The sequence below is a fragment of the Cornus florida genome, unplaced genomic scaffold, assembly GCF_030987335.1.
Source record: "Cornus florida cultivar Cherokee Brave unplaced genomic scaffold, ASM3098733v1 CherokeeBrave_3.0.0_Hap2_Chr02, whole genome shotgun sequence".
NCBI lineage: Eukaryota > Viridiplantae > Streptophyta > Magnoliopsida > Cornales > Cornaceae > Cornus > Cornus florida.
In genome coordinates, this window is record NW_026775572.1 from 4,777,501 (window position 1) to 4,801,626 (window position 24,126).

Consider the following 24,126-nt stretch of genomic DNA (forward strand, 5'->3'; position numbering starts at 1 on the left):
ATTCTTCATGAAATACTCATATTTTGATAATTTCTAAGTATTTATGCCAAAATTTGGCACAAATGGTAAACTTTATTTGCTTGGGCAAACCAGTTGGATAGAAATTACATTCCATGGGTAATTTTGTCCTTCCACGAGAGAGAGAGTATTATCTAAGACTTGTCAACTCATTAGGGCCCTAATAAATTTTCTTCCGAGAAAATCTCACTTAAATTAATAATCAAAGAGACTGCCACTTACTACTACTGCATGGAAGGAGGTTTTATTTGGATAAGGGTATAATTGACATTGAATACCAAGTTGACCAATCCTTTAGCCAGGCCCCTTGATGGTGACATTATAAAAAGGATAAAAGATACCGCATGTGATAGTGCTTTCATGGGGTCCCCCAGCAAAAGATGAAATGCACAATAGAGCATGGAAGGTGCTTTTTGCTTCATTCAACTTTGTTGCAATTTAAGCTTACCCTTTTAACAAAAAAAAAAAAAAAAAAAAAACCTTTGTTGCAATTTTATTTTTCTGCTCTTGGACTGTGGTAGTTACAGTAAAAGATTTCGGTAGACTCCACTTACCCTCCGAGAATTGTCGAGATTATTTTAATTATCGTGTGTTATTTTACCATCTAGTTTAAGAAATTTTTACTGTCATCTCAAACGTTGGAATGGTAAAATTGACTATTTGATTGCTGACAAGAAAGATAAGTGTGATTACAGGAGAGGTAAGTGAGAGAGAGATCTCAGGGGGGTAAGTAAAATTTTACCTAAAATTTTTTATTTACTTTTACATACCGAATAAAGATTTACTTTAAAGCTTAAAATGTTAAATAAGGTGTTTTAATTTTGATTATTAGTATGATAATTGGCTCTGCCTCTCCGATATCCTATTAACAACGTTCACTTTTAGAAAAAATTTAAACAGTTAGAAAATATACATCTTAAATATATAAATTCTTAAAGTTGTGTACATGTATGCTTATTGGTATAAAAAAATAAAAATAAATAGAAGAGTTGTTATGGTTAGTTGAAGCTTAAACCAAATTATGGCATCAAATGATTACAATATACAAATTGTTTTTGAATAAAGCTTACTTCAGTCAATGCTCTTTTTCCAGGAAAAAACAATAATAAATATAAAAACAAGTGTATGAGATTAGGTCATGTGGTCGACTAGGTCAGAATATATATATATATATATATATGCAAAGGTTTTATAATATTTAAAATTCTATAATGTTTAGCTTGATTGCTTGCTACATATTATATTGATTACATTGCATCATTCATGGCGTGAGACGAAATTGGAGATCATGCTATATATCATGTAGAGTGTGTCAAGACTTGGCATTATGAAATTCTTAGTTATTCAACGGTTTTCTTTTTTATTATGCTTTACTAACTCATTACTATATATATATATAGGAAGCAGGTGAAGAGAAACTTCACGGTTTAGTTTCACATGAAATTGCTGATTGGGTTGTTTTGGTCAATCAAAATTATATATATATATATATATATATATATATATATTTGTTAGAATATAGTTTTTAAAATCAAAATATGATATATTAATGATTACATTCTGAACTAGCAGACCCTAAAATGGAGTTATTGTTTGTAACGTAGATTGCATGCAACACGTGGCAGTTTTAAATGTTAAACCGGGACTTGCCAATGTTAATTCACTACTACCATAAGGATAGATAGAGTTTATCATACAGGTAGATGATTGGATAAGTTATGATTATCTAATTTCAAAATTTAAACACCAACATTTTACTATTTCTAGTATTTTTAGACTTTCATGCATTTGCACTGATTAAAACTCTTTAATAAATTGTAAAAAAAAAGTACTTGATCAAAGGTTAATCAAAGAGTGAAGTCAAGTAAAATTGTAAATTTGAAGAAATCACATTTGAAATCAATATTACTAATGATCCAATCTTCAAATTCATTAAAAAAATATATTTATAACACACTTCAAAAAAACAAACAAACATCCCAATTAATTTTAAACAGTTCACTCTTTGGTGTCAAAATTGAAAATTAAAGTAAAAAAATATAGAATTATAATTTATGATTAATAATTACAGTATATTTTAAAATTATTGACATGTTTACGTTTATCTAATTAAACTGTCACGACTCACTTCATATTTAGTGGCTGTAGTCTGTTTTAATTGGAGACCCAAGTTTTTATCAACAGTTCTATAACTTCTATCTTTAATAACACAGGTATATATATTTTTTTTCTTTCGCAAAAGGAATCTTTAATAACGCAGGTGAACTCTTAAATAACTACATATAATTATATTCTTTTAAATTCTATTGGCATATTTTTTTATTTGTTCTTTTATAAACTTATTATTATTATTATTTATTTCCAATTAAATTAAGACCGTTCATATTACAAACATTTCCAACTCTTTGGTATCTAAAATCACCAATTAAAAATGTACCAACTTCTTTGGATTAATTACAAATTCAATAAGCATAGTTGCATCACTCGTCTTAGTTCATCAACTTCTTTGGATTAATTACTTGAGCAATAAAGAAAAATAAATAAATTTTAAAAATGTACTTAATACGATGCAACAATTGGCTAAGGAGATAAATTTAATTTTGATGGGTATTTAATGATAGAATTATTATTAGTGTAGAGTTTCTTGAGGGTGCTTTCTCATATTCAATGTAAAAGGAGAGCGTTTCCAAAGACACCGAATTCAATTTACATTGACATTATATTGACGTGCTCTCTTCATCTTCCGATCTTACCACCAGTTAAGCGAAAAGGAAAATAAAAATCAAAGGAAGAAAGTTTTCAGGAAAATTAGAGGAAGAAAAATATGTTAAACTTTATAAAAAAAGTGAGAGCATTCAAACTTCATCATCTTCCTGCCTACTTGATTTTTGTTTTCCTCTTCATGATATCGTGTCCTTCTTGATGTTTGTTATTGGTTAATTGTGACATGTGTTGGCGAAAAGAAAAAAAATTGATAACAATCTACTTATTATGATAACTTTTTGTATTTATTCTAAGAATAATTATGCTCTCTACCGTGCCAAAGTTACGATCAAAACTCAAGGGAGGAGGTTGATCAGTGAGGTCCAATTATAATTTTTTTATTTTTATTTTTTTGTGAAAATGAGTCAAATGACCATTAATGACTGATTGTTTGAATTTTCTTTAAGGTTAAAATATGACTTATATATTTTGATAGACTTAATTTTTTTTTTTTTTTCATTATAATACCAGATCTAATGACTCAATAGGATCACAGTCCTTTTTTTCAATTGGTGATTGTTGCTATATCAGAATTAATTACTCTTATTCTACCCATTGCTAAATACATACATCTGTATCTGTTGAGTATCACACTTTTTTGCAATTGGTTCACTTTGGATTGTTGTTTTATCAGAATTTAGTACTCCTATTCAACAATTCCAACTCAAGGTTGTTATATATATAAAATTGCACATATATTTGATATCACGCAAAAATCTTAAAATTAGTCTTGTACTTGCACTCCTCCATTAACTAAGAAAAAGATGGTCATTTCCAGTGAATGGTATATTAGAAATGGATATCACTTCTTCTAATTGTTGAAGTAATTATAAGATTATAAATATACTACTTAACTCATTAATTTTTTTTTTTATTATTTTCAAATTTCTCCAAATCATTCCAACTAAAGAAAGCCTCAAAATTTAATGGAGCAAATGAAGCTTCAACTTTTTATAAGTTATTCACTCCCTTAATCAATGGTTATATCATGTGCTATTTCAATTCTCTCTGTTTGCTTTTTATATACATACTCTCCATTCTTTTCTGAATCCACGGTGGTGTGTAATTGTGTTAATCTTTTTTTTTTTTGGATACTTTGCCTGAGGGAGTGATGGAGCAAGGCGTCCTTGATCAGTTCAGGAGTTTGACGTTGTCTTCGGCCGAGTAGGAACCCATTCATTTATCCGAGGACGCCACTGCTCAAGGGATTCTGTTGTGGCTGAAGGCCAAGTTTCAGCACCTCATTCCACAACGGCTTCAAGTCTTTAAAGTGGCGGCGAACTTATTCCAATTAATTGTTCCAGATGCTTGTGTTCGTCACCAAGTTCTTCATGGTTGTCCTTGGTTTATTGATGGTCACTTGGTGGTTTTAAAGGCGTGGGAGGAGGGGCTGTCTTTGGTTGTTTGATGCTCTAGAAACTGTTTAAGCTTAGGTTATCATGACCAGTGTCATGTCTTTGCTTAGTGTTAGGTTTCTATGGAGTGGTTTTGCTTTAGATGTTATGTGGTTCTACGGGATTCATGTGATTCTACGGGATTCATGATGTTTAATGGAACATTGGCTGTTTGTTTGCTAGGTTAAAAATAAATAAATAAATAAATAAATCAACAGTTAAAACCCATTAAAATGGACCCACATAAATACTTTTCCAAATAATCTAGATATTTTATTTTCACTCTATAATCTTCCACATTTCTTTTCAAACTATTCAGAAAATTGCTCGAGAAAACTCCCAAATGTACCACTGTTTGCACAATTTTTGGCTCTTGAGAAGTGTGGGCGTGCCAGAATCCTTAACCCGAACTCAGGGTATGAGCCGAACCATATTCCCAAAGTTGGATTGGTCCCAAAAATTGGTTAAGTGACTGTGAGAAGGCGGGGAAAACACCTCCTATTGGGTTAGCATTGCCTTGGTAACAAGGACTTAAATTTTCCTCAAATGATTGATGAAGATAATGCCGAGAGTAAAATAAAGGAGAAAATAATTGATACATTTAGTTGCTAGAAAATAGCGGCATTGCATTAATAGGAAATGAACATACAACTTACAAGGATCTAATCAAAGAAACTAGAACATGGATAATAAAAGATGAAGCACTGATAATTAAGTAATACTAGGCATGAAACAACGATGAGTAACAAAGCTGCACTTCGAACTACTACCAGGACAAGATAAATAGGGCAAGTGGCCTAAAGGAGATAAGAAAGAGAAGCATAATGCTAGTTTCGGGGTCCCTTTGCTTATAGCCTTGGTTGGGTATTTATAGTAAATTTCTCTCCAAAGCACCAACCACGTTGCCTTTGCTTGATATGTTCCACGTCACCACCTTGTTAATTTTTCACTCTTAGATGAAGGGACTGTGAAAGAATGTTGTCCAAGATTTTAAACTTTTCTTATATTGCGTAAGAACATTGGTCAAATTAAAAGCTTATTTTTCAACTTTATCCAATTCTTGTAATATTATCATTTGATAGTTATGGAATGAGTGTTTCAAAATGATAGAGTTTCACCAAAATAGAATTGAAAGGTCACTCTTTCACTGTTTTTAATCTAAAAATGCAAAAAATAATATGTATATGAATGTGGGTTAAATTTGGGTGTTAACAACCACAAAGATGCCACGGTGACATTGCCTAAAATAATTTCATTGTCTTTATTCTAAACAAAATTGGGTATTATCACTACACTACTGCTACACACACCATTTTATTTTATTTTATTTTTTTACATCGAACGCAGCCTTAGTACCTAACGAACTATTGCCACCGCATCCACATGAATGCAGAATATGGGAGTTGGATGAGTAGAATACTTTCTCGCAGATCCATCTCTCCCTTGTCACTCAGCTTCTGTTCAAGGTATATACAAACACCAATTATTTCAAAAGAAATTCCATCTCCTCTCTCTCCCTATAGAATCTATTCGGGGAAATGTATGCGTTAAACAGTTCTCTGTGTGTGTGTGTTTTTTTTTTTTTTTCCCACTCCTTTTCTTCCATCTATATACACATAGATAGATACGCACATGTCGATTATTTCAGAAGCAATTCCCCCCTTTCTCTATACATAGGTATATTCATATGTATGCATAATCGTTGCACAATTACTGTTCTCAAACATAATCACTTTTTACAATAGAAAACCCAGTTCTAGATTCTTTATTTTTTTCGCTTGGTATGATGTTTCAGTAGAAGTTATATATCGAAGCGTACGTGTAGAGTGATGGGTGATGACAATTTACGTTTAGTTGGCAAAAGAAGGCATGCTAATGCTCGATTGTGCGATGTGTCTGGGTATCATTCTAATTCTTTTAGTTTTATATAGTGATTGTTGAGCTCTTATTGTGCCATTAATTTTAACGGTCAATTTATTTTCTTGAGGCTAGATATAAGACGGATTTATTAGAGATTTGTTCCGACAATCCAAGATTACATGTTCTGTTCATCCCTGGAAATCCAGGTTGTATGATTTGTGCTTTCTCGAATGTTTGTGCTTTTTGTGTTATTTAAATATATTTTTGGTTCAATTAAGAATTGGGTTTGGTTATTACAGGTGTCATTTCTTTCTACACGGATTTTTTGGAGTCACTATATGAGATGCTTGGAGGAACTGCATCTGTAACAGGCAAGACATGGGTTGTTTTTGTTCATGTTATTCTATTGTTTTAGGTCCGATGATTTCAATTGCAATATTATAAGTATGATATCATTGTGTTTATTGGATATAGGAGCTATGAATTATCTTTTAATTGGTAGTCTTTTGTATTGATTAGCAGCTGTTGGTCACATTTCGCACACAGAAAAGGTATATTTGTTTGGTGGTCAATATTAGGTTAATTAGTGGTCAATGATTATATTAACTTAATTTTCCTTGTTAGAATTGGGAGCGTGGAAGGTTGTTCTCATTACAAGAACAAATTGACCATAAGGTAATCTGTTGTGTGGCATAGATTTTGAGAAAATCTTTAGTATGGTTAAAGAAAAATTATTAGTTCAAGTTTGCTGGTTCTTATGTTCCACTAGGAGCCTAACATCTTCCGGAAGTGAGGAAAATCAGGATTATTTTAGTGTGATTTATCCATTATAAAGTGTGGAATTCGGCATCTATTGCATTGTTTCACATGAGTTGGACAATCTGCTTGAAGAAAACAAACTTATGTTCTCAAATCTTGTTTTAATGAGATTTTGCCTGGAAAATTCATTCAAGCCAGTGGGCCCTAGATGCTAGCAAGCTCTGTTTCTTACAGAAAGCAAATTCCAACTCATCCTCGACCTATATGGCCTTTAGTCTTAAGTAATCCTCACTGTCTTTTCCTCTCATCTTTCTCTCTCTCCTAACTTCAAATCCTTTTCACAATGGTAACTTTTTTCCCCAGTTTTGTTTATTATTCTTTTACAAGTATGCTAAATTGATTAATAATGACAGTTTGATCTCATTTTCTTGCAGATGGACTTCATCCAATGTGAACTACAAAATATTGAAGTCCCTATATTACTGGTAGGAATTTTTCTAATTGATGCCAACCTCTAGTAGGAAACCTGGGCCAAAGTTTTTATCAGTTCACATTAGGATCCTTTAATCTGAGTGTACTTTTTCATTTGTATAAGTTACATGGTAAAGGTTATTGACCCGGAATATCTTCTTCTTTATATGCTTTTTTAACTGTCCAAAATTTATTGGCGAAATGAAAGTTTTTGAAACTTCTGGGCGTGGATTTCTGATGGACCAAGCATGATTTAAGAAATAAAATAATCCAAATGTTTTTAATACTGTATAAGTATTGTAAGTAGTTTTAAGGAACATATATCATATTTTGAGAAATATTAAAGTGAGTATTTTGCTTCGAATTTTTATCCATAGAAAATCTCTCCAATCACAAGAATATTAGCATCAAGCTGCTACCCCCCTTCATTTGATTGGATTATGTGTGGAAAATAACTGAAAACCCACAAGAACAGCCCATAACAGTATTGTCTGTCGGCTTTGTCGAATAATTTGGTAACTTGAACTGAATCAATAATATTCCATTGTGAACTAGGATTTCTTACTTATATTGTTTCTTTTCTTCTTTTAATTGTTAGGAGTTAAAGATACCGATATCTGATCTACTTATAACTTTAGTTTTTAGCTTATTTAGTTTACACGATCAAATTCATAAACTATTCGGCTAATTTGTATATCTTACCTATGTTTGTAAATATTGTGGGAATGTTAATTGTTACTTTCTTCAAAAGTTTTGGTGGCTGATTTGTAATTTCTCTCTGAAGGTTGGGCACTCTATTGGTTCATATATATCAATTGAAATGTATAGAAGATGTCCTGAAAAGGTGATCACCACATATTTTGATATTTTCAGTGTATATCATGGCAACCTACATGCTCTTCTTGAAGAACCCATCCCATGACGCTTCATTATTGTTTTATAGGTGATGTATTGCATCGCGCTATATCCCTTTTTAGCAGTGAACACAGAATCTTCACATCAGTCTACTATAAGGAGGATTACCGCGTAAAACTCTTTCTTTCTATAAGTACAACCAATTTTGCCTCTTTGTTATATCTATGTCTGAATGGGGCATGTTTTGTCCTTAATTTACTTGCAGCATTTCTCTTATTCTAACACATAGTTTTTGTTTTCTTAGTTTTATTGTCTAACTTTGTTCAGACTTTTACTTTTCTTTTTCTTTTTCTTTTTCTTTTTTTCTTTTTTTTTTTTTTTGGTGGGAGGTGATCTTTAATATCTATTGTTCTTGATATTCAAATCTCCTATAGTTCCTTGTCTCGCACTGAAGGTGGGTAGATCCAAAAGTATATCTGTACTATCACTGAAATATAACCTTCAAAAGATGGATTAATGTTGCATGTTTTTGAATTACAGGTCCCCAATTCTATGCAATGCACTTAGTTTCATTGTGGCGTCTTTGGGTTTATTACCAACCCAGACTTCCAGGTTTCTTGCGAAAATTTTTATTGGAAGAACTTGTTCTGCTACAGCAGTTGAGGCTCTCTGCACTCATGTGCTCCAGGTGAAGTATTGTTTTTTCACTGCTAGATATTAGTTTCTTAAGTGTGAATTCTGCTTTCCACAAAGTTGTATATTGTTAAAATCACTTTATTTGATCTGTTTAGCGCTACTATAAATGTGCCATCATATAAAAAGTAAAAGGCAACGGCAAAGATTGTGGCCTATTGGTTTTTGCTGTGAAAACAAATTGGAGTTGTGAAAGTTAATGGAAATATGGAGTGAACAGGGTTGGCTCAAGTGGGTAAGTCACTTGGTCCCTAGTGCCTCATGAAGAATCAGGTCTAAGGTTCGACTCCTCTTGGGTGCAAACAATTCCCTGTGGGGGGGTGGGGGGGAGGGGTACTCAAGTAGACAAATTTTGTTTTTTGGAATGGTTTATGCAACCATGATTTGTTTTTACCGCAAAAGCAATCATGGACCAACATGTTAGATGGAAACATTAGAAGCATGATTTGCAGTGAATGATTGTCATGTTTAATGGACTCCCTACAAAATTAGCACTCAAGTGAAGTGCTCACAAAATTTCATGACATGATGTACATTCCTCACTAAACTTATTGCCTTATGAGTGATTAAAACAAGGATAAGCTTACATTTTATGAATTTCCTACGATTATTCTTACAGAACATGATTATTTTATCACTAAAATTTAAATAATAGGTATGTCGCACGTGTGTAGTTTTCTCTGTTAACTTCTACTTCACTTTTATTCTATTTTTCAGTACCATACGATGCGCAATGTGCTCTTTATGGCAATGACAGAGTTCAAAAAGGTAATAATCCTGCTGCTTGTTGAGAATTATTTAAATGTGAAAAAAAAACTGACCATATATTTGATAGTGACTCTTGAATTGGATTAGAATATTGCATCAGATTGTCATCATGGAATGCCAGTCATTGTATATGTATTATTGTATAAAATAAAGCCACCTGCCTACTTTTGAGAAATGGAGTCACGTCAGGTTGTTATTGAGTAATGTCTATAGTCAATACATCTATATTATCATATAAAATGAAGCCACCTGCCTACTCTCAAGGAGTTGGGGTTGCTTTACCATCCTTTTCCAAAAACCACCTAATGAGTCCACTTGATAATCAGGTGTAGAAAAGTACTTTCGGAAGTTAGTAGTTACTTTCTCCCTTGTTCCAAAAGATTTGATAACTGACTGTAGAATTATGATGTAGCTTTGGGAGTTAAGCAAACATTTGACTAATAGGCTTCTAGTTATTAGTAGCCTCTGCTTCTTCTTCATTTTTTTTTTTTTTTTTTTTTTTTCAGTGTTTTATTTCGTATATGTTCGCTTGCTAAGCACTTTTGATTATTATAGTTAGAGAAATATATGTTTGATGAAAGAAGTTCATAGCAGACTTTTAATGACATTGTAATATTTTGAACCACCCAATAAGATTTGGAAGTTAGTTAATAATAATACTTTCCTCTTAGACTTTTTGTATGCTATGATCTAAATGACTATCACTGTTAATGAGTTAGAATTAGATGAAGGTTTTGTTAACAACCATCTACTCTAAAAGCTTAAGCCGTTAGAGATGATGTAACTTTTTTTTTTTGATAAGTAGAGACGGTGTAACTTTAATATTTAAATCCTTCAACAAGACCCCTCATGTGTGTCTTTCTTTTGGTCCAACATGTGTTTCAATTTTAGTTATAACATAGGACCTAACAATCATCTACTCTAAAAACTTAAAGCTGTTAGAGAAGGTGTAATTTTAATATCTAAACCCTTCAACAGGTTTGATTTAAATTTGATTATGATATTGACCTAGATTTGTTGGTTGAATTCAAATCCAACCTAATAAATCTGACAATAAATGGATTAAATTCAAATCGTGTAGACTCTATCCAATTAATAGTTAGATTAAATATATTAGTATATGTGTTTGTCTATTCCCGCCCGCCCTGTGCAGATACAGTCCGCTTTGCATACTCTCCTCTCGGTGCACACGGTTTTCAAAATACGTCTGCACAGTTAGGAGGCATCCAAACATATAAGTGCCAACAACTTCTCTCCCCAAGCGATGTGGGTGTCACAATAACACCCTCTTGAGACCCAATGGCCTGACCCTCATGGGCTTGTGCACACACTCCCAATTTCCAGCTAGGGATTGGCTTTGATACCATTTATCACGACCCACCCAACCTGTGTAGATGATGTCCACTTTGCACATTCTCCTCTCGGTGCTCACGGTTTTCAAAACACGTCTATACAGTTAGGAGGTATATAAGTATCAACAACCTTTCCCCCTAAGCAATGTGGGGCGTCACAATATATATATATATATATATATATAAGCAAAGTTTTGTAATATTATTTCTTTGTTATAAAACTCCTGAGATATCATGTAAATTATGTATATATTAGAACCTTGGTTTTTTTTTATTGTTCTCAGAGTTGAATTGTGTTTAGATTTTCAATTACTCTATTGTGTTCAAGTTCGGTTATACTTTTGTTGGATCTGGATTCAAAACCAAATTTGGATCTTGACATGTATATTTGGATTTGGATTTTAATAGATACATACTGTGTATAATCTATTTGGATTTCATAAATGTACAATTTTCATTTGCATTCCAAGCTCAAGTTATTGATTGTATATTTAACTTCTTGCCTCGGAATCTTTTGTATAATTTTTCCTGTAGAAGAAATGCACGAATTTACAAAGATCTGCAATGGTAAAGTTGGTTCATTTTTGTACTCACAACCTTTTGTTGCCTTACATATACTTACAACAATAATGGACTATATTTCAAAAGTTTTTTTTTTATTTTTTTATTTCTGTGCATTATATATTGTGCATTTTTATTGTACTCGGAAATCTAAAAAAATAAGGTATGGAGTAAAACAAATTCTTAAAACATAAATTAAGAGACTGCCAATCGTCCAACAATTTGTTGATTATTTGTCCCAAAGGTTGCCTGATAGGTACTTTATTTCCAAAACCTCCGAGATGTTCTGAATATGCCAGCTGGGGTGTAAATGATGCTTTGATTGCATTGATTGGCGTTACCATAAAGACGATCTAAAAGTAATAACCTGCATGAGGACAATTATTAGAGTGAGATTTTTTTTAAATAGGTGTTTTACAATATCTTTTCCCAATTAATAGGGTTGATTGTTTGGTGCGATGGTAAAAGTTTGTATTGACAAGTGTGAAAACGTAGGTCAAAGTCTAAGAGTATCCACTTTGTGCAGGGTAGTTCCAAATAATTAGGTTTGTCTTTAGTTTTTTCTTCTTAGGACGATTCATAAGCAGGATCAGAGATAGGTAATGGTTTTTTTATCTTGTCAAAATTCACAGTTGAAGAGTTTATTATATGTATTTTCTATGTTTTGGCTATATAGTTTTGAATTCACATTTGAATTGGAGTTGAGTGAAAAATATTTAATCATGAACTTAACTATAGTTAAAAAGAAACTTAAATATTCAAGAAAGTCGCAAGTGCTGGTAATGTAATTTTTATATTAACATTGGTAAAGTTGAGTGAAAAATATTTAATCATGAACTTAACTATAGTTAAAAAGAAAGTTAAATATTCAAGAAAGTTGCAAGTGCTGATAATGTAATTTTTATATTAACATTGGTAAATCTAGAATAAAAAATAATAAAAAATTGGCAAGTTCTCAGAAAATTGAAGCAAAACGTGTATTCAAAATTTTGTGGTTTTGCAACTTTGATATAAAGCTGGCAATTATAAGAAGTCTGAATGTGAACATGAAAAAGAAAAAACATTGGGTCTATGACTTTGTAGTCTTTGTGAATGGAAGGTTAGTTAAGACTAAATCTTTCATAGTGTTTGAACCGGGTTAATTCTGTATGTACACACATGCGGCCTATGTAAAGTTTGGCCCTGAAAACGTCTGAAGTTTTCTTGTTACAATTTTTTTTTTTTTTTTTTCCTGGGCACAGAAGTCGTATTGACTGACCGACCAATCTCTCCCCTTCTTAGAATGCGGGGGAGGGAAAAGGCAATACATTTGATTCTTGAAGGGCAAGAATGCTCTAATTTACTATTTTTTTTAGATACCTAAAACTTTGTTGGAACTTTCTATTGTTTTATATCTATTTTCTGTGTATTAGTAGCTTCTATGGTGTCTTGTTCTCTTGGATGGAAGTTGTTACTTCTTTGATTTTAATGTTTACACCAAGGACTTGTGAAGTTTGTAGTATGGGCCTGAACAGAACAGATAGAAAATTGAACTAGATTGGTTTGTGTTATCATGCAAGTGATTATTGATGCTATGTGGTATCTTCTCAATGACCATGATTGTTTTGGTTAGTTGACTCATTTGTTTGTGTCTAAGTTGTTTCTTGTTTTGAGAGTAAGAGGTGGTGCCGTGGTTTTGGGACAAATAGGCATTGTTGGAATGGAGCAAAGATTGAGAATCATTAGTGGAAGCTAGAACTACATTAGTTTGTTTTGTCATATAATTGATGATGATGTTTCCTCCTCCCAGGTCACTAAGCCACAGTAGTTATTTGATAATATATATATATATATATATATATATATGTTTAATTTTCAGAACTTACAAGTGAAAAATGGAGATGAAAAGATTTAAGGTTGAACAACTATGTGCTTCGTATTTGTTTATATTTCTTAATATTTTTCTCTATTGTGTGGTTTTTCAATATTTATGGTTCCTGAATTTGCAAAGATGATATTATGTGGCATTTTAGTATCTTGTACTTGCGTGTTAATTTATGTTTCCATGACAATGGTTGACCATATCTGTTATGCTGCATTAACATTCAAGCTTCATATCCAGCAAAAAAGGCCTGTTAAAATGCATTTCTAACCATGTACCACAATGGTCTTTTTATGTTAGCTTTCAGAAACACCAGATTGGGCTTTTATGAGAGGAAAGCAAAGTCAGCTTGCATTTTTATTCGGAGTTGATGATCACTGGGGTCCATTGCAAATGTTTGAAGAGGCAAGTCATTTATTTACTTATTATTGTGTGTTCAGAGCCTATAATTGGTGAAGTAAAATTGTATGCTTGGGGAATGCACATGTTTATTTTTGTTATTTGATCCTGTCATTCAACATCTATTTTGCTTGTAAAACAGTATCTTTTAAATTTTTTTGGATGATAATATTTTGAGCATTTTTTTTCATAGTACGCTTCCATCAGACCCATCCAACACTAGAAGCTAGAGAGTAGAGAGTGCTTTGTATATCTGTTTGAGATTTAAAATGAAGGTGGACTGTTAAGGAAATTCTCAAAGCAACGACCACCTATATCTCTTGGTTATTCCAAATACACCGGGCAATTACTGGAAAAATTCCGTGTGTTGGCCTCAAAAGGATTCAAACTCTCGATCTCCAAGATGTGAGGTGAAAGCCTCACCATTAGGCTATCCCCCTGGAGTTCCGGAATATGCAATGTTGACTGGTTGAATGGTCAATAGAAATTTCTCCCAGATTCTCCACCATTCCTGTTATTGTTAGTAATTTTGTGATCAGTAAACGGAAAAGAAAGGTAATTATCTCTTTCAAATTAGATATTTCTTCTTATAGCAATGTTCCATGCCTACTCTCTTAAAGGCGTCTGCTGTCAACCAGCATGGAATACATGATGGTAGTTTTGATCATGAATCATTTTAAATTTTAAATGCAGTTTATTGTGGAAACCATTTTCCCATTTTCTTTCTACATGGTTGGTATAATCAATTGCATTAGTTGAAATGGTTAGCTTCTTTTTGTCAGGTCCACAAAGATGGAAGTGACATCTTTGAAATTCCTGCAGCTCTGAAAAATGGCTACTGTCCACGGATTGAGATGAGTTTGAAATCATGTCACTTATTCATGGAATGTGGATCAAATTAGTGAAATGCTATCAAGATTGGGGTACTGAAACAGGATTTGGGTCTCATATGGTGTTGATGGTTCTAAACCATTAGTGTTATAGGGTCAGATTTAGAATCGTGATGGTTGGCGTTACCAATTTACTAGAGATTGATGAGAAGGCATGCTATTTAACTGAGGTTGTTAATCATGCAGACTGTCACTTCAATGAGAACCCTTGATGGGGTGCAATGGCTAAACATGATAATGTTAATGACTCCAGACACCTTAGAGATACTTTAATAGGGATATGACAAATTTACCCGTGGAAAGGAGTCTGAAACCCGACTCAGGTTTGGATAGTGGTTTGGGGTCAAGGTCCCACCCCAGCCAGCCCCAAATGTAGTTAAATTACATAAATTCCCCACTGTTATAATATGTTATAATAGATACCATGATATATATACAAATATATTGTAATATATATTTATATTGTGATATATTTCATCGAATACCCCTATATATACATATATATTGTAAAATATATCTTGTCTTATGGTAACGGAGTGGGGTAGCGGCAAAGGAGAGTTTCCTTAGGCAGGCAAGGGGTGACGGGTGGAGGGAGAAGGGGCTCCTTTTCAATATATATATATATATATATATATATATATATATATATATATATATTTTTGTCCCATCCCTACTAATTAAGGACTGAACAACAGTCCTTATCGTAGCAATTTAAAAAGGTCAATATCTAGTGTGGTTCTTGTTAATTGAAACAGTTGCCAAGCATGAGAATGTGGGGTCAATTCTGAAAGAAATCATTCTGTGGAAATAATGTTTGCTTAATGATGTTGATCTTGTCAAGCTATGTTTTCTTTTTCTTTTCTTTTTTTTTCTGTTCTCCAAATTTCTTCTGGCATTCTTCAATTTGAGCATCTGATATTATACATTGACAAACTTCTGTTCTCACAGATTTCCAAGCATGTCCCAGATGCTACTATAGCTATTGAAAGGGAGGGCCACACTCATGCTTTCTGTTGCACTGAGGCTGGTTCATTATGGGTTGCTGAGCATGTAGCAGGCTTGATCAAGAACCAAATATCAAGTTCAAGCCAGTGAGGTCAAACTTCAGACCACTACTTTTGAAGTTTTTTTTTTTTTTTTTGGTAATTACCTAGTGTTTTTGAGGAGGGAGGTGTGGAGGGGGTGAGTGGGGGAAAGTATTTAATCACAGTGACAGACTCCGAGATGAATTTGAGTGTTATTCATAAATTCTCAGGAATAATTTGGATAAGGTCCAAGATGGAAGTTTCAAGTAAGAAAAAGTTTGCACGTTGAGAAAATAAGAAAGATGTGTGTGAAAAATTATCGAAAATAATTCATCAATTTTCAAAATTGTTTAGGAATTTGCATTGTTGAGAATATTTAGGAATGGTTTGAGAATTGAGATATGTCACTGGAGGTTGGGCAGAAGAGGGAATCGAACTACTCCATTCTGATTTTATGACATTTGAGATGAACTTATATTGCTTCTATGGCATTTGAATGAGTTATTATTATTATTATTATTATCATCGTCGTCGTTGTCGTCATCTTCTCAACTCTCTTTATAAGGTGATCCTGTGGTACAGTTTATTTATTATCATTTTGGTGGTATGATTGTGAGTAAATATTTGTGGACAAATTTGTAGATTACCGCGTCATCAAACATTTTTTCATTCCAAATATGACATTTAACAATCATTGGCTATACTTTTTTTGTATCAATTATACATCTATATTTGTTTTACTCATGATGTACAGACTACACTTAGGGCACAAAGATCATGCTCAGAGATCACAAGGGTCATGGATCAGATTTGTCAAAGTCGTCGAATTTTAAATGGTAAGTATGATGAGTTTATAGTCATTTGCACCATGGTCATCCTGGGTGAAACTGTACAAAACATAATTTGATGATGAGAAGGGAAATATAGTTTGTGGAAATCTCTGGAAATAGGAATTACTGAGTTATGTTTTCGATGGCAATTTTGAGTAGAATCCAATTTCCACTGGAATATCACTTTAGAAGATGATGCCCATGTCTAGTCAGTAGTCAAGATTGTGAAATTTGGGAACACTTTCATGATCATCGTATTCTGGACATCCTTCCCGGGTTGGATTTGTTGTGCTTTTAGATGTTACGGGTAAATAGAATGACATAGTGTTCCATAGGATTTTAAAAAACATGGCTTCATATTAATCTGTCTAAATCAATTTCTTGTTTTTCTTTATTTTCTTTAATATATTTCTTATGTTTTCAATTATGTAGTGGTTGATCTTCTTGAAGCATGGATAGAGTTTGAGACAGACCCAAGCTTCGCCAAAGCTTAGCTAGGTGTGTTCATGTATATACTTGGTGAATCTTAAGCCAAGGCTATTCGCATTAGATTGTCTTGTTCATTAGCCTAATTTAACAGTTGGGTTAAAGTCTGTTGTTACACAATAAAGATGAGCAAGCCTATTTTTCAAAATAGTATTGTAATTATTTTAATTATATTGGCGGTTCTTAATGGTAATACTTAGGTCCTTCTCAAGTCTATCCTTACCATAAATTATGTAGGTACGAAAAGAGGAAAATATCAATTTTTTTTTTTTTAATTGCGTTATTATTATTTTTTGTACAAAGGGGAACTCTAACACGGGTACACTAGGCTCTACCAACTAGACCCTGGGTATTCCCAAAAATATCTGGAGGACCTGCTTTATGTTAGTGCTTAACGGGGTGAAATGGGCAATAATAAAATTATTGATTAACAAATATAGTTAGTATAGTATAAGGTCCAAACAGGAAAAACCAAAACTACTAGCAGAATCACATAATCCTTGACAGAGGATTGGTTCGTGTTGGCCTGTATTGAGCGTGATTTCTGGCCTAAGTTTTCAATGTACCCCGGGTCAAATTCTGTCACAACATATTATATATCGAGTTGGGATCAAGTGTATTGCATCCGACGGTATCATTCGCTCACATGTGATCGAGTACACGTGTGTGCGTGTGATGTGGACATGTGTGTGATATAGGCCATCAAATGCATTACAACACTTTTCTGGACGTGTGTGTGTGATATAGACCATCAAATACATTACAACACTTTTCTGTGAGGAGGATCTGATTAAAAGGAATGAAGAGGTACGTGGACACGTTAAAATAATACATTGAGTCAGATTTTGGTGCAAGTTCCTGATTTGAGTATAGTCCATTGAATCAATTGTAGTAATATATTCATGTTCCTGGTTTAGGTATAGTCATTGAATCAATTGTGATATATTCATATGATTTAATTTGATGAGATTTTTAAAGTTATTTTCAAATTGTTAAGTTATACTACGTATATAACTTTCTCATCAAATATGTACAACTCTTATTCACTATTCTAGTATTATATACTTTTTTTTTTTTTTTTTTCTTTTTTGATAACCCAGAACTTCCCAAGACAAGACCCTTACGGAGCCCCCTGGGGCACCAAACTGGAAATACTGCCTCTAGCCCCACATACCATAATACTATAGTATTATATACTTCTTAAATGCTTTATAATTTTTTTACAACAGAATTAATTCTTCGTCTTATCATTTTCAATTAATTATTGTGAATTTATTTTAAAATATTATTTACATTATTATTCCTATTTTATCTTAATTAATTGCAAATAATCTCATTATTTGTGAAACTTTGGATGTTTCTTGGATTGGGATGATTTATAAATTTGACCAATTATAGTAAAAATAGTAGAAAACAAAAGGCATACCAATTATTATCATATGATTTAACAGTCGTTTCATCCAAAGTAGATTTAATATAATACTCGTCAATATTATAATCCTAGTATTTATCATCATAATCTTAGGATCTGAGCTGCTGGTGACAAATCAAGTGGCTGAGTATATTTTATGATCCCTAGTTCATCATACCTACTGTTATGTCAGTTTCCTAATTTTTATATTTTTCATTTATATTTTTTATTCTTCCTTTTAGGTAACACTATCTAATCATCTTATTTTTATATCTTTGATTATTGCCATTTGCGAAATGCACAAAAATTGAAGTAGTTAGTAGCATCACTCGCGGAGCAGCTTCCCTCATCTTTAATAACAAATGCCAAACAGTACCTACTCAATAACAAAAGTTAGCGTTATCATAATTATTTGATGATTATACCATAGTTTAAACTTTAAACAACTTATTTATTTATTTTTTTTTTCAATTTTAGAGTATCAATTCTATGTAACCCAATATAGTATGAATTTAATTCATTTTAATTACAAGTGAGGTCCAATTCAAAATTCAAATACATAAGACCTATTCTCAAACTTAATTAGCATAACAATAAGAGTGATTATAATTATATTCCTTTTATGAGTGATATTTTTCTCATTTTAAAACTGGTGTATATTTGGAGTTTAATTTCAGATAAGTCCAGTAGTACTTACTTGAACTCCAGATAAGGCTGTGATGTGTTAATGTTTCAAAGAGCTGTAACATTAGCATTCAACAAGGGACCCTCATGCTCACATGCATAATTTATAGAGAGACTCCACACCCCATCACAAGTCAAATGAATCACTTTGAAGAAACCCCCCTCTCTCTCTCCTCTCCCTCTCTCTCTCTAAAATGTCCAGCGGCAACAGGAAGAAGCTCTATCTCAACACAGTGAGTGTAAGCCTAGGTTGTGGTTGTAGAAGGCCAAGACTGTTCGACATATTCCACCCAAAACCAAAACACAAACCACCCACTTACAGAAAAAACACTCTCTATCACTCTTCTTCAACCTCATGGGACAAAATTGGTGTCCACTGTGCCGACGAAGATGAAGACGAAACCACCACCACCACTGCTACAGTCTCTTTCAACACAGATAGCTCCTTGTGCGTCGACTACGTGGACGATGAGTCCGATATAAAGAGCTTGAGAGCTGTTCAAGGCTTCGGCAGGATTGGCGGCGAGAGCTTGGCCGTGGAGAAAGACTCCGATGACCCTTATGTTGATTTCCGGCGTTCGATGCTTCAGATGATTTTGGAGAAGGAGATTTATTCCAAGGATGATCTACGCGAGCTTCTCAACTGTTTCTTGCAGCTCAATTCCCCTTGCCACCATGGAATCATCCTTCGAGCTTTCACTGAGATTTGGAATGGAGTTTTTTCAGTTAAGAGTCATTTAGATCCTTTCATTTGATCTTAGAAGTCAAGCATTTATCAGATATATGACAGACATGATGCATGTTCTTGTGTGTCGAGACATGTTTTGTGTTGTCTAAAAGAAATTGCTTTCTTTATTTTGGTTTGAAAAATCATTTGGAGTTAGAGTTTGAGAGTCGGACAACTCAAAGTAATGGTTGACGTCTTATGATGTTGTCACAATGCATCAAATCAGTCAGAATTGTCCAACTGAAACTTCCAGTAACGAGCCTTTTGGCATTTGGTCATTCCTCTTTAGTGGTTTCAGTTTTTGAAAAATGTATATGTTGGGGGCATATGATATGTAAGGGGCTTTTAGTAGTGGGCTAAATATGTATTATAAAAGTGTGATGTTGATGGGAATGAAAAAAAAGATATTATGGGATGACTATCCATGATGATTTTAAATAGTGTGGCCTTGACAGTGGGAGAATGTATTGAATGCGTCTAGCGCACTGTGTATCGAACTTATCATAATAATACGTGTATAATACATGTTCATACATACATAATATTCACTGTTCGAATAAATTTGGTACACGATGCACTAGGCATACAGCACACTCAATATTTATTCGCAAAATAGAGAAGCTTAGATTGAAAAAGTGCGCATGAATGAACCAGTCCCTAGGACTTAAGAGTCTGGTCAAAATCTTAATTGGCCTTTGGGATGTAAATGTAAAGTGGTTCTCTTGGTGGGAAAAGATATAAGTTTGAAAATTGTGTGTGTATGTAATAAAAAAAGTTTGAGACAGTTGGTTGAATGGGCTTTAATGGTGAGTACTGTTATAGTTTTTTGCAATCGATTACTACATCGAAACTTTGGCTTCTCTTTCAATGCCACTATTTAAGTCGCCTCTCTCTACCTCTCAATTAAATGGGATTGCCAGTAAATTGATCCTTCTTCACCATTCGAGTTGATGTGTGTTATAATACTGTAGTTACGATCTTGCAAACAAACTTGAAGGAGGGTTGGTGACAGATACAATTATATTTATTTATTTTTTTCATTAAACACGGTACCCTTCTCTGTCAATGCATTTTATGTTTGCACCTGCAACATAAAAAAATAAAAAAAATAAATAACTGTTCAGTAAGTGGGAAGATAAGAAAATTTAACATCTTTGTTTTTTTATGCTTTTATTTATTTATTTTTTAGTTACTGGATAGAAAAAGTAAAATTTAATAGAGTAATTTTGTGAAAAAAATTCTAGAGTTCACTTTGGAGTGAAATTGTTTGAGTGTTAAACACGAAGGGTAATTTTTTTTTTTTAATTTTTAATTTTTTCTTTCTAAAGTGGTAGAGTGAGACAGCACTGGACTACAACCCTTGATGAAGTATATGATTGATCGAATTTTGTAATTTTTCTTTGAATACGTTTTTCAAATGTTTTAAGGGTTGGCGGAACAATTTAAGAAAATTTTACATGTCCCTCGTAGGACTCGAACTCTCAATTTCACCCTTTGAAGGGAAAAAATTACACCATTGATCTAGAGGACCTTTGATTTCTTCCTTCTCTAGGCATCATTCAGTGTCTTAGTTGTTAGAGTGCCCAACTCTTCAAACGAATATGACGGTGTTCAAGTCCCCCTTCCCCGTACGTGTCCCTCGTAGGACTCAAACTCTCAATTTCACCATTTGGAAGGAAAAGATCATACTACTGGATTAGGGGACCTTTGATTTTTTCCTTCTCTAGGCATCATCATTCAATGTCTTAGTTGTTAGGGCTTCCAGTCCCCCCTCCCTCTCCTTTGCTGATAAAATCTAAAATAGAAATAATGCATGGATTGAACTGGACACAAAAGTGCTATGTCACATAGTAATGCTATGATGTTCGAATATTGAATTGATATTTTGGAGATTGACTTCTTCTCCTCTTTTAATGTTTCAATTAACCCGAGAAATATTTTCTTGTATTTTTAATACATTGTTTATTTATGTCATTAATTAATTGTATCCCATCACATAAGTGTGTTTTATTTTTAATAGTTTTATCACTACGTATCAATATTTAATAAATTGGTGATATTATGTTATTACTACAACCTGTGTGTAATTAAGTGTTTTTTCCAATCAAACATCCCACCATATTTTAAAATTCGAACCATAATTTTATCATTTTTGACACTTTAATTAGTGATTTTTTTAGGACGTCAAAATAAATGTTATGAAATTACCCAACAACAACCACAATGTTGATTCTCCCACGTCACCTTATCTCTCTCTCCTTGGCCCAAAAAGTCACCTTCTCTTAATTAACTCTCATAAATGAATACTCAAATCATGCAATTTGTGACTTAAATGACAGAGATCTAGTAGTAGTTAATGTGTAGTCCTGGTCAAATCCAAAGATCGAGCCAGCCAGCTGCACGGAATCTTTCTGCTAGTGGGAGCTCGATGAAGGTGCGCCTTTATTGAATGTAATCACTCATATAACCTCCTGCTACTGCTTTCATTTGTCAATTAATGCTTTTGTTTTGGATCCAGTTTACTTCTTTCTACTCGCAAATTCGTGACTGCTATGCGTGCGTGCGTGTGTGTGTGTGACTACAATCTATATCGAGTGCGTAACGCTGTACTTAACCAGCTATTTTTTTTTGGCGGGTCTCTAATCACCAATCACTGTATTTAACAAGCTCCTTTGGTCGATAATGAATAAAGATACAGTTTCTTTTATCTAAAAAGTATTTAAATTAATTTTAAACATTCAGTCGGCAGTGATAGTAACCGTTAATACAGATTTGTATCTTTTAGTATCATTTTTCATATCAAAATATATAGTTAGATTTGGGCAGCTAAAAAGACTATATGAGAAAGAGACTGACTCATCGTGATTAATTATGCTTTATTATATATATACACTGGTTATGTATAGTAGTAGATAAAGACGTGACAAAAATAAGTAGACACAAAAACCATTTCCATCTAAAATGTTATTAGATTTCTGTGATAGTGGGGGACATTCTTTAATTTTGTTGTCATACACCAAAGAAAACATCATCTTCTTCTTGTCTCAACTGACACACAGAAATTTGGCATAAGGTCTAAATACTAACAGTCCCGTCCAATGATAAGTAAAAAATCAGTTGGTTGATCATATATTATTTCTCAAATTAAAACATATTGTTTTCATTTGAAGGGAATAGGTCACTAAAGAAAATAGCATAATCACTGGGTTGAAAATAAAAGCTAAAAAATCAAAACAAAATTCTAAATTAGTATGAAGAAAATTATTATGCAAAAAAAGTGGTGTGAAATACATTGCAATAATACTGTCATGAAATAGAACAGCTCTATAGAAAATAAATTGACTTATTGTTTTTTAATTATCTTTTGAAGTTACTCAAAGTATATAAACTTGTAGGCTGCTTCTTTTTCCTTTTTTTGGCCTGGCAAAGCAGATATTCTTCTAGCTTTATATTTTTCTGTACTCTCATCTTATCTCATAATATGAATCTATGGGGTATATATGCACTGTTTAGGCGGCCCATTATCATGTTCCTATTATAACATATAATTGGATGAATAATCGTACATCCGACTTTTCCAGACTCCTTTATTTATTTATTATTATAATTATGCAGACAACTTAATTTCTACATATGCCCTATTAACTAGGATAAGATGATTGAAAGTGTGGGTACCCTACTAGTGTTGAGGCTATAGTTAGAATTTGATGAGTTAAGACTAGAGGAAGGGAACACAAGAAACATATATGCATTTGGTACCTAGCTTTGATGGAGATGATAGTTGTTGTCAACCCATTTCTACAAAATAAGTAAGGATAATCATGTTTGTTAAAGATGAGACAATTACTAATGGGAAGTCTTTTTTTTAAAACATCAAACATAAAGTAGTACTTTAATTTAGTGAATGGAGATGCCAAGATGTGAGGACCTTAGGCATCTTCTAGGCCAATGAAATGAAATGTTTTGATTTTGAGGATCAAGAAGTGGGATTTTAAAAGATAAAGTAGTTGGTGTGGGTGCTTGTTTGGCAACCCATGAGTCCATGACATATGGAGGAAGCCAGATAGACATAAAATCAAACAATAACTCTTTTTCCTCCACAATGAAGACAAAGGAACCCCATTCTTTCAATCTTGTTTCTCAAAGGGTTTACTTCCTCGGTTAAGTTGTGTTAAAAGGATATATAGGTTTTATTCCAAATGTTTGCCTTTACTAACATTTTTATGTTCCAAGTTACTTTATATGTGATGAATTCCAATTCTTAGATATCCCTGCAGCCTAAGGACCCAACAGGGTTCTTAATCAACCACATGACTGAT

The 24,126-nt window shown here is 33.0% G+C and overlaps 2 protein-coding genes across 3 annotated transcripts; both read left to right on the top strand.

Annotated features, from left to right (window-relative positions):
- The first annotated feature begins 5,493 nt into the window (after positions 1-5,493).
- LOC132293236 (uncharacterized) lies at positions 5,494-17,196 on the top strand. 2 transcript variants are annotated; one of them, XM_059790615.1, is made up of 15 exons: positions 5,494-5,641; positions 5,971-6,075; positions 6,168-6,241; positions 6,335-6,406; positions 6,555-6,586; positions 6,660-6,710; positions 7,229-7,279; positions 8,050-8,109; positions 8,209-8,291; positions 8,661-8,808; positions 9,531-9,581; positions 13,656-13,760; positions 15,593-15,740; positions 16,424-16,505; positions 16,932-17,196. In XM_059790615.1, exons 1-13 carry the CDS (start codon positions 5,559-5,561, stop codon positions 15,737-15,739), a joined length of 1,062 nt encoding a protein of 353 aa, XP_059646598.1. In that variant the 5' UTR covers positions 5,494-5,558; the 3' UTR covers position 15,740; positions 16,424-16,505; positions 16,932-17,196. The 2 variants fall into 2 exon arrangements, with proteins under 2 accessions (XP_059646598.1, XP_059646599.1); XM_059790616.1 differs by having other exon boundaries at positions 5,495-5,641; positions 6,558-6,586.
- Positions 17,197-19,028: 1,832 nt separating this feature from the next.
- LOC132285039 (transcription repressor OFP6-like) lies at positions 19,029-20,182 on the top strand. The gene has a single exon (XM_059787204.1). It carries the CDS (start codon positions 19,275-19,277, stop codon positions 19,833-19,835), a length of 561 nt encoding a protein of 186 aa, XP_059643187.1. The 5' UTR covers positions 19,029-19,274; the 3' UTR covers positions 19,836-20,182.
- Positions 20,183-24,126: the final 3,944 nt, after the last annotated feature.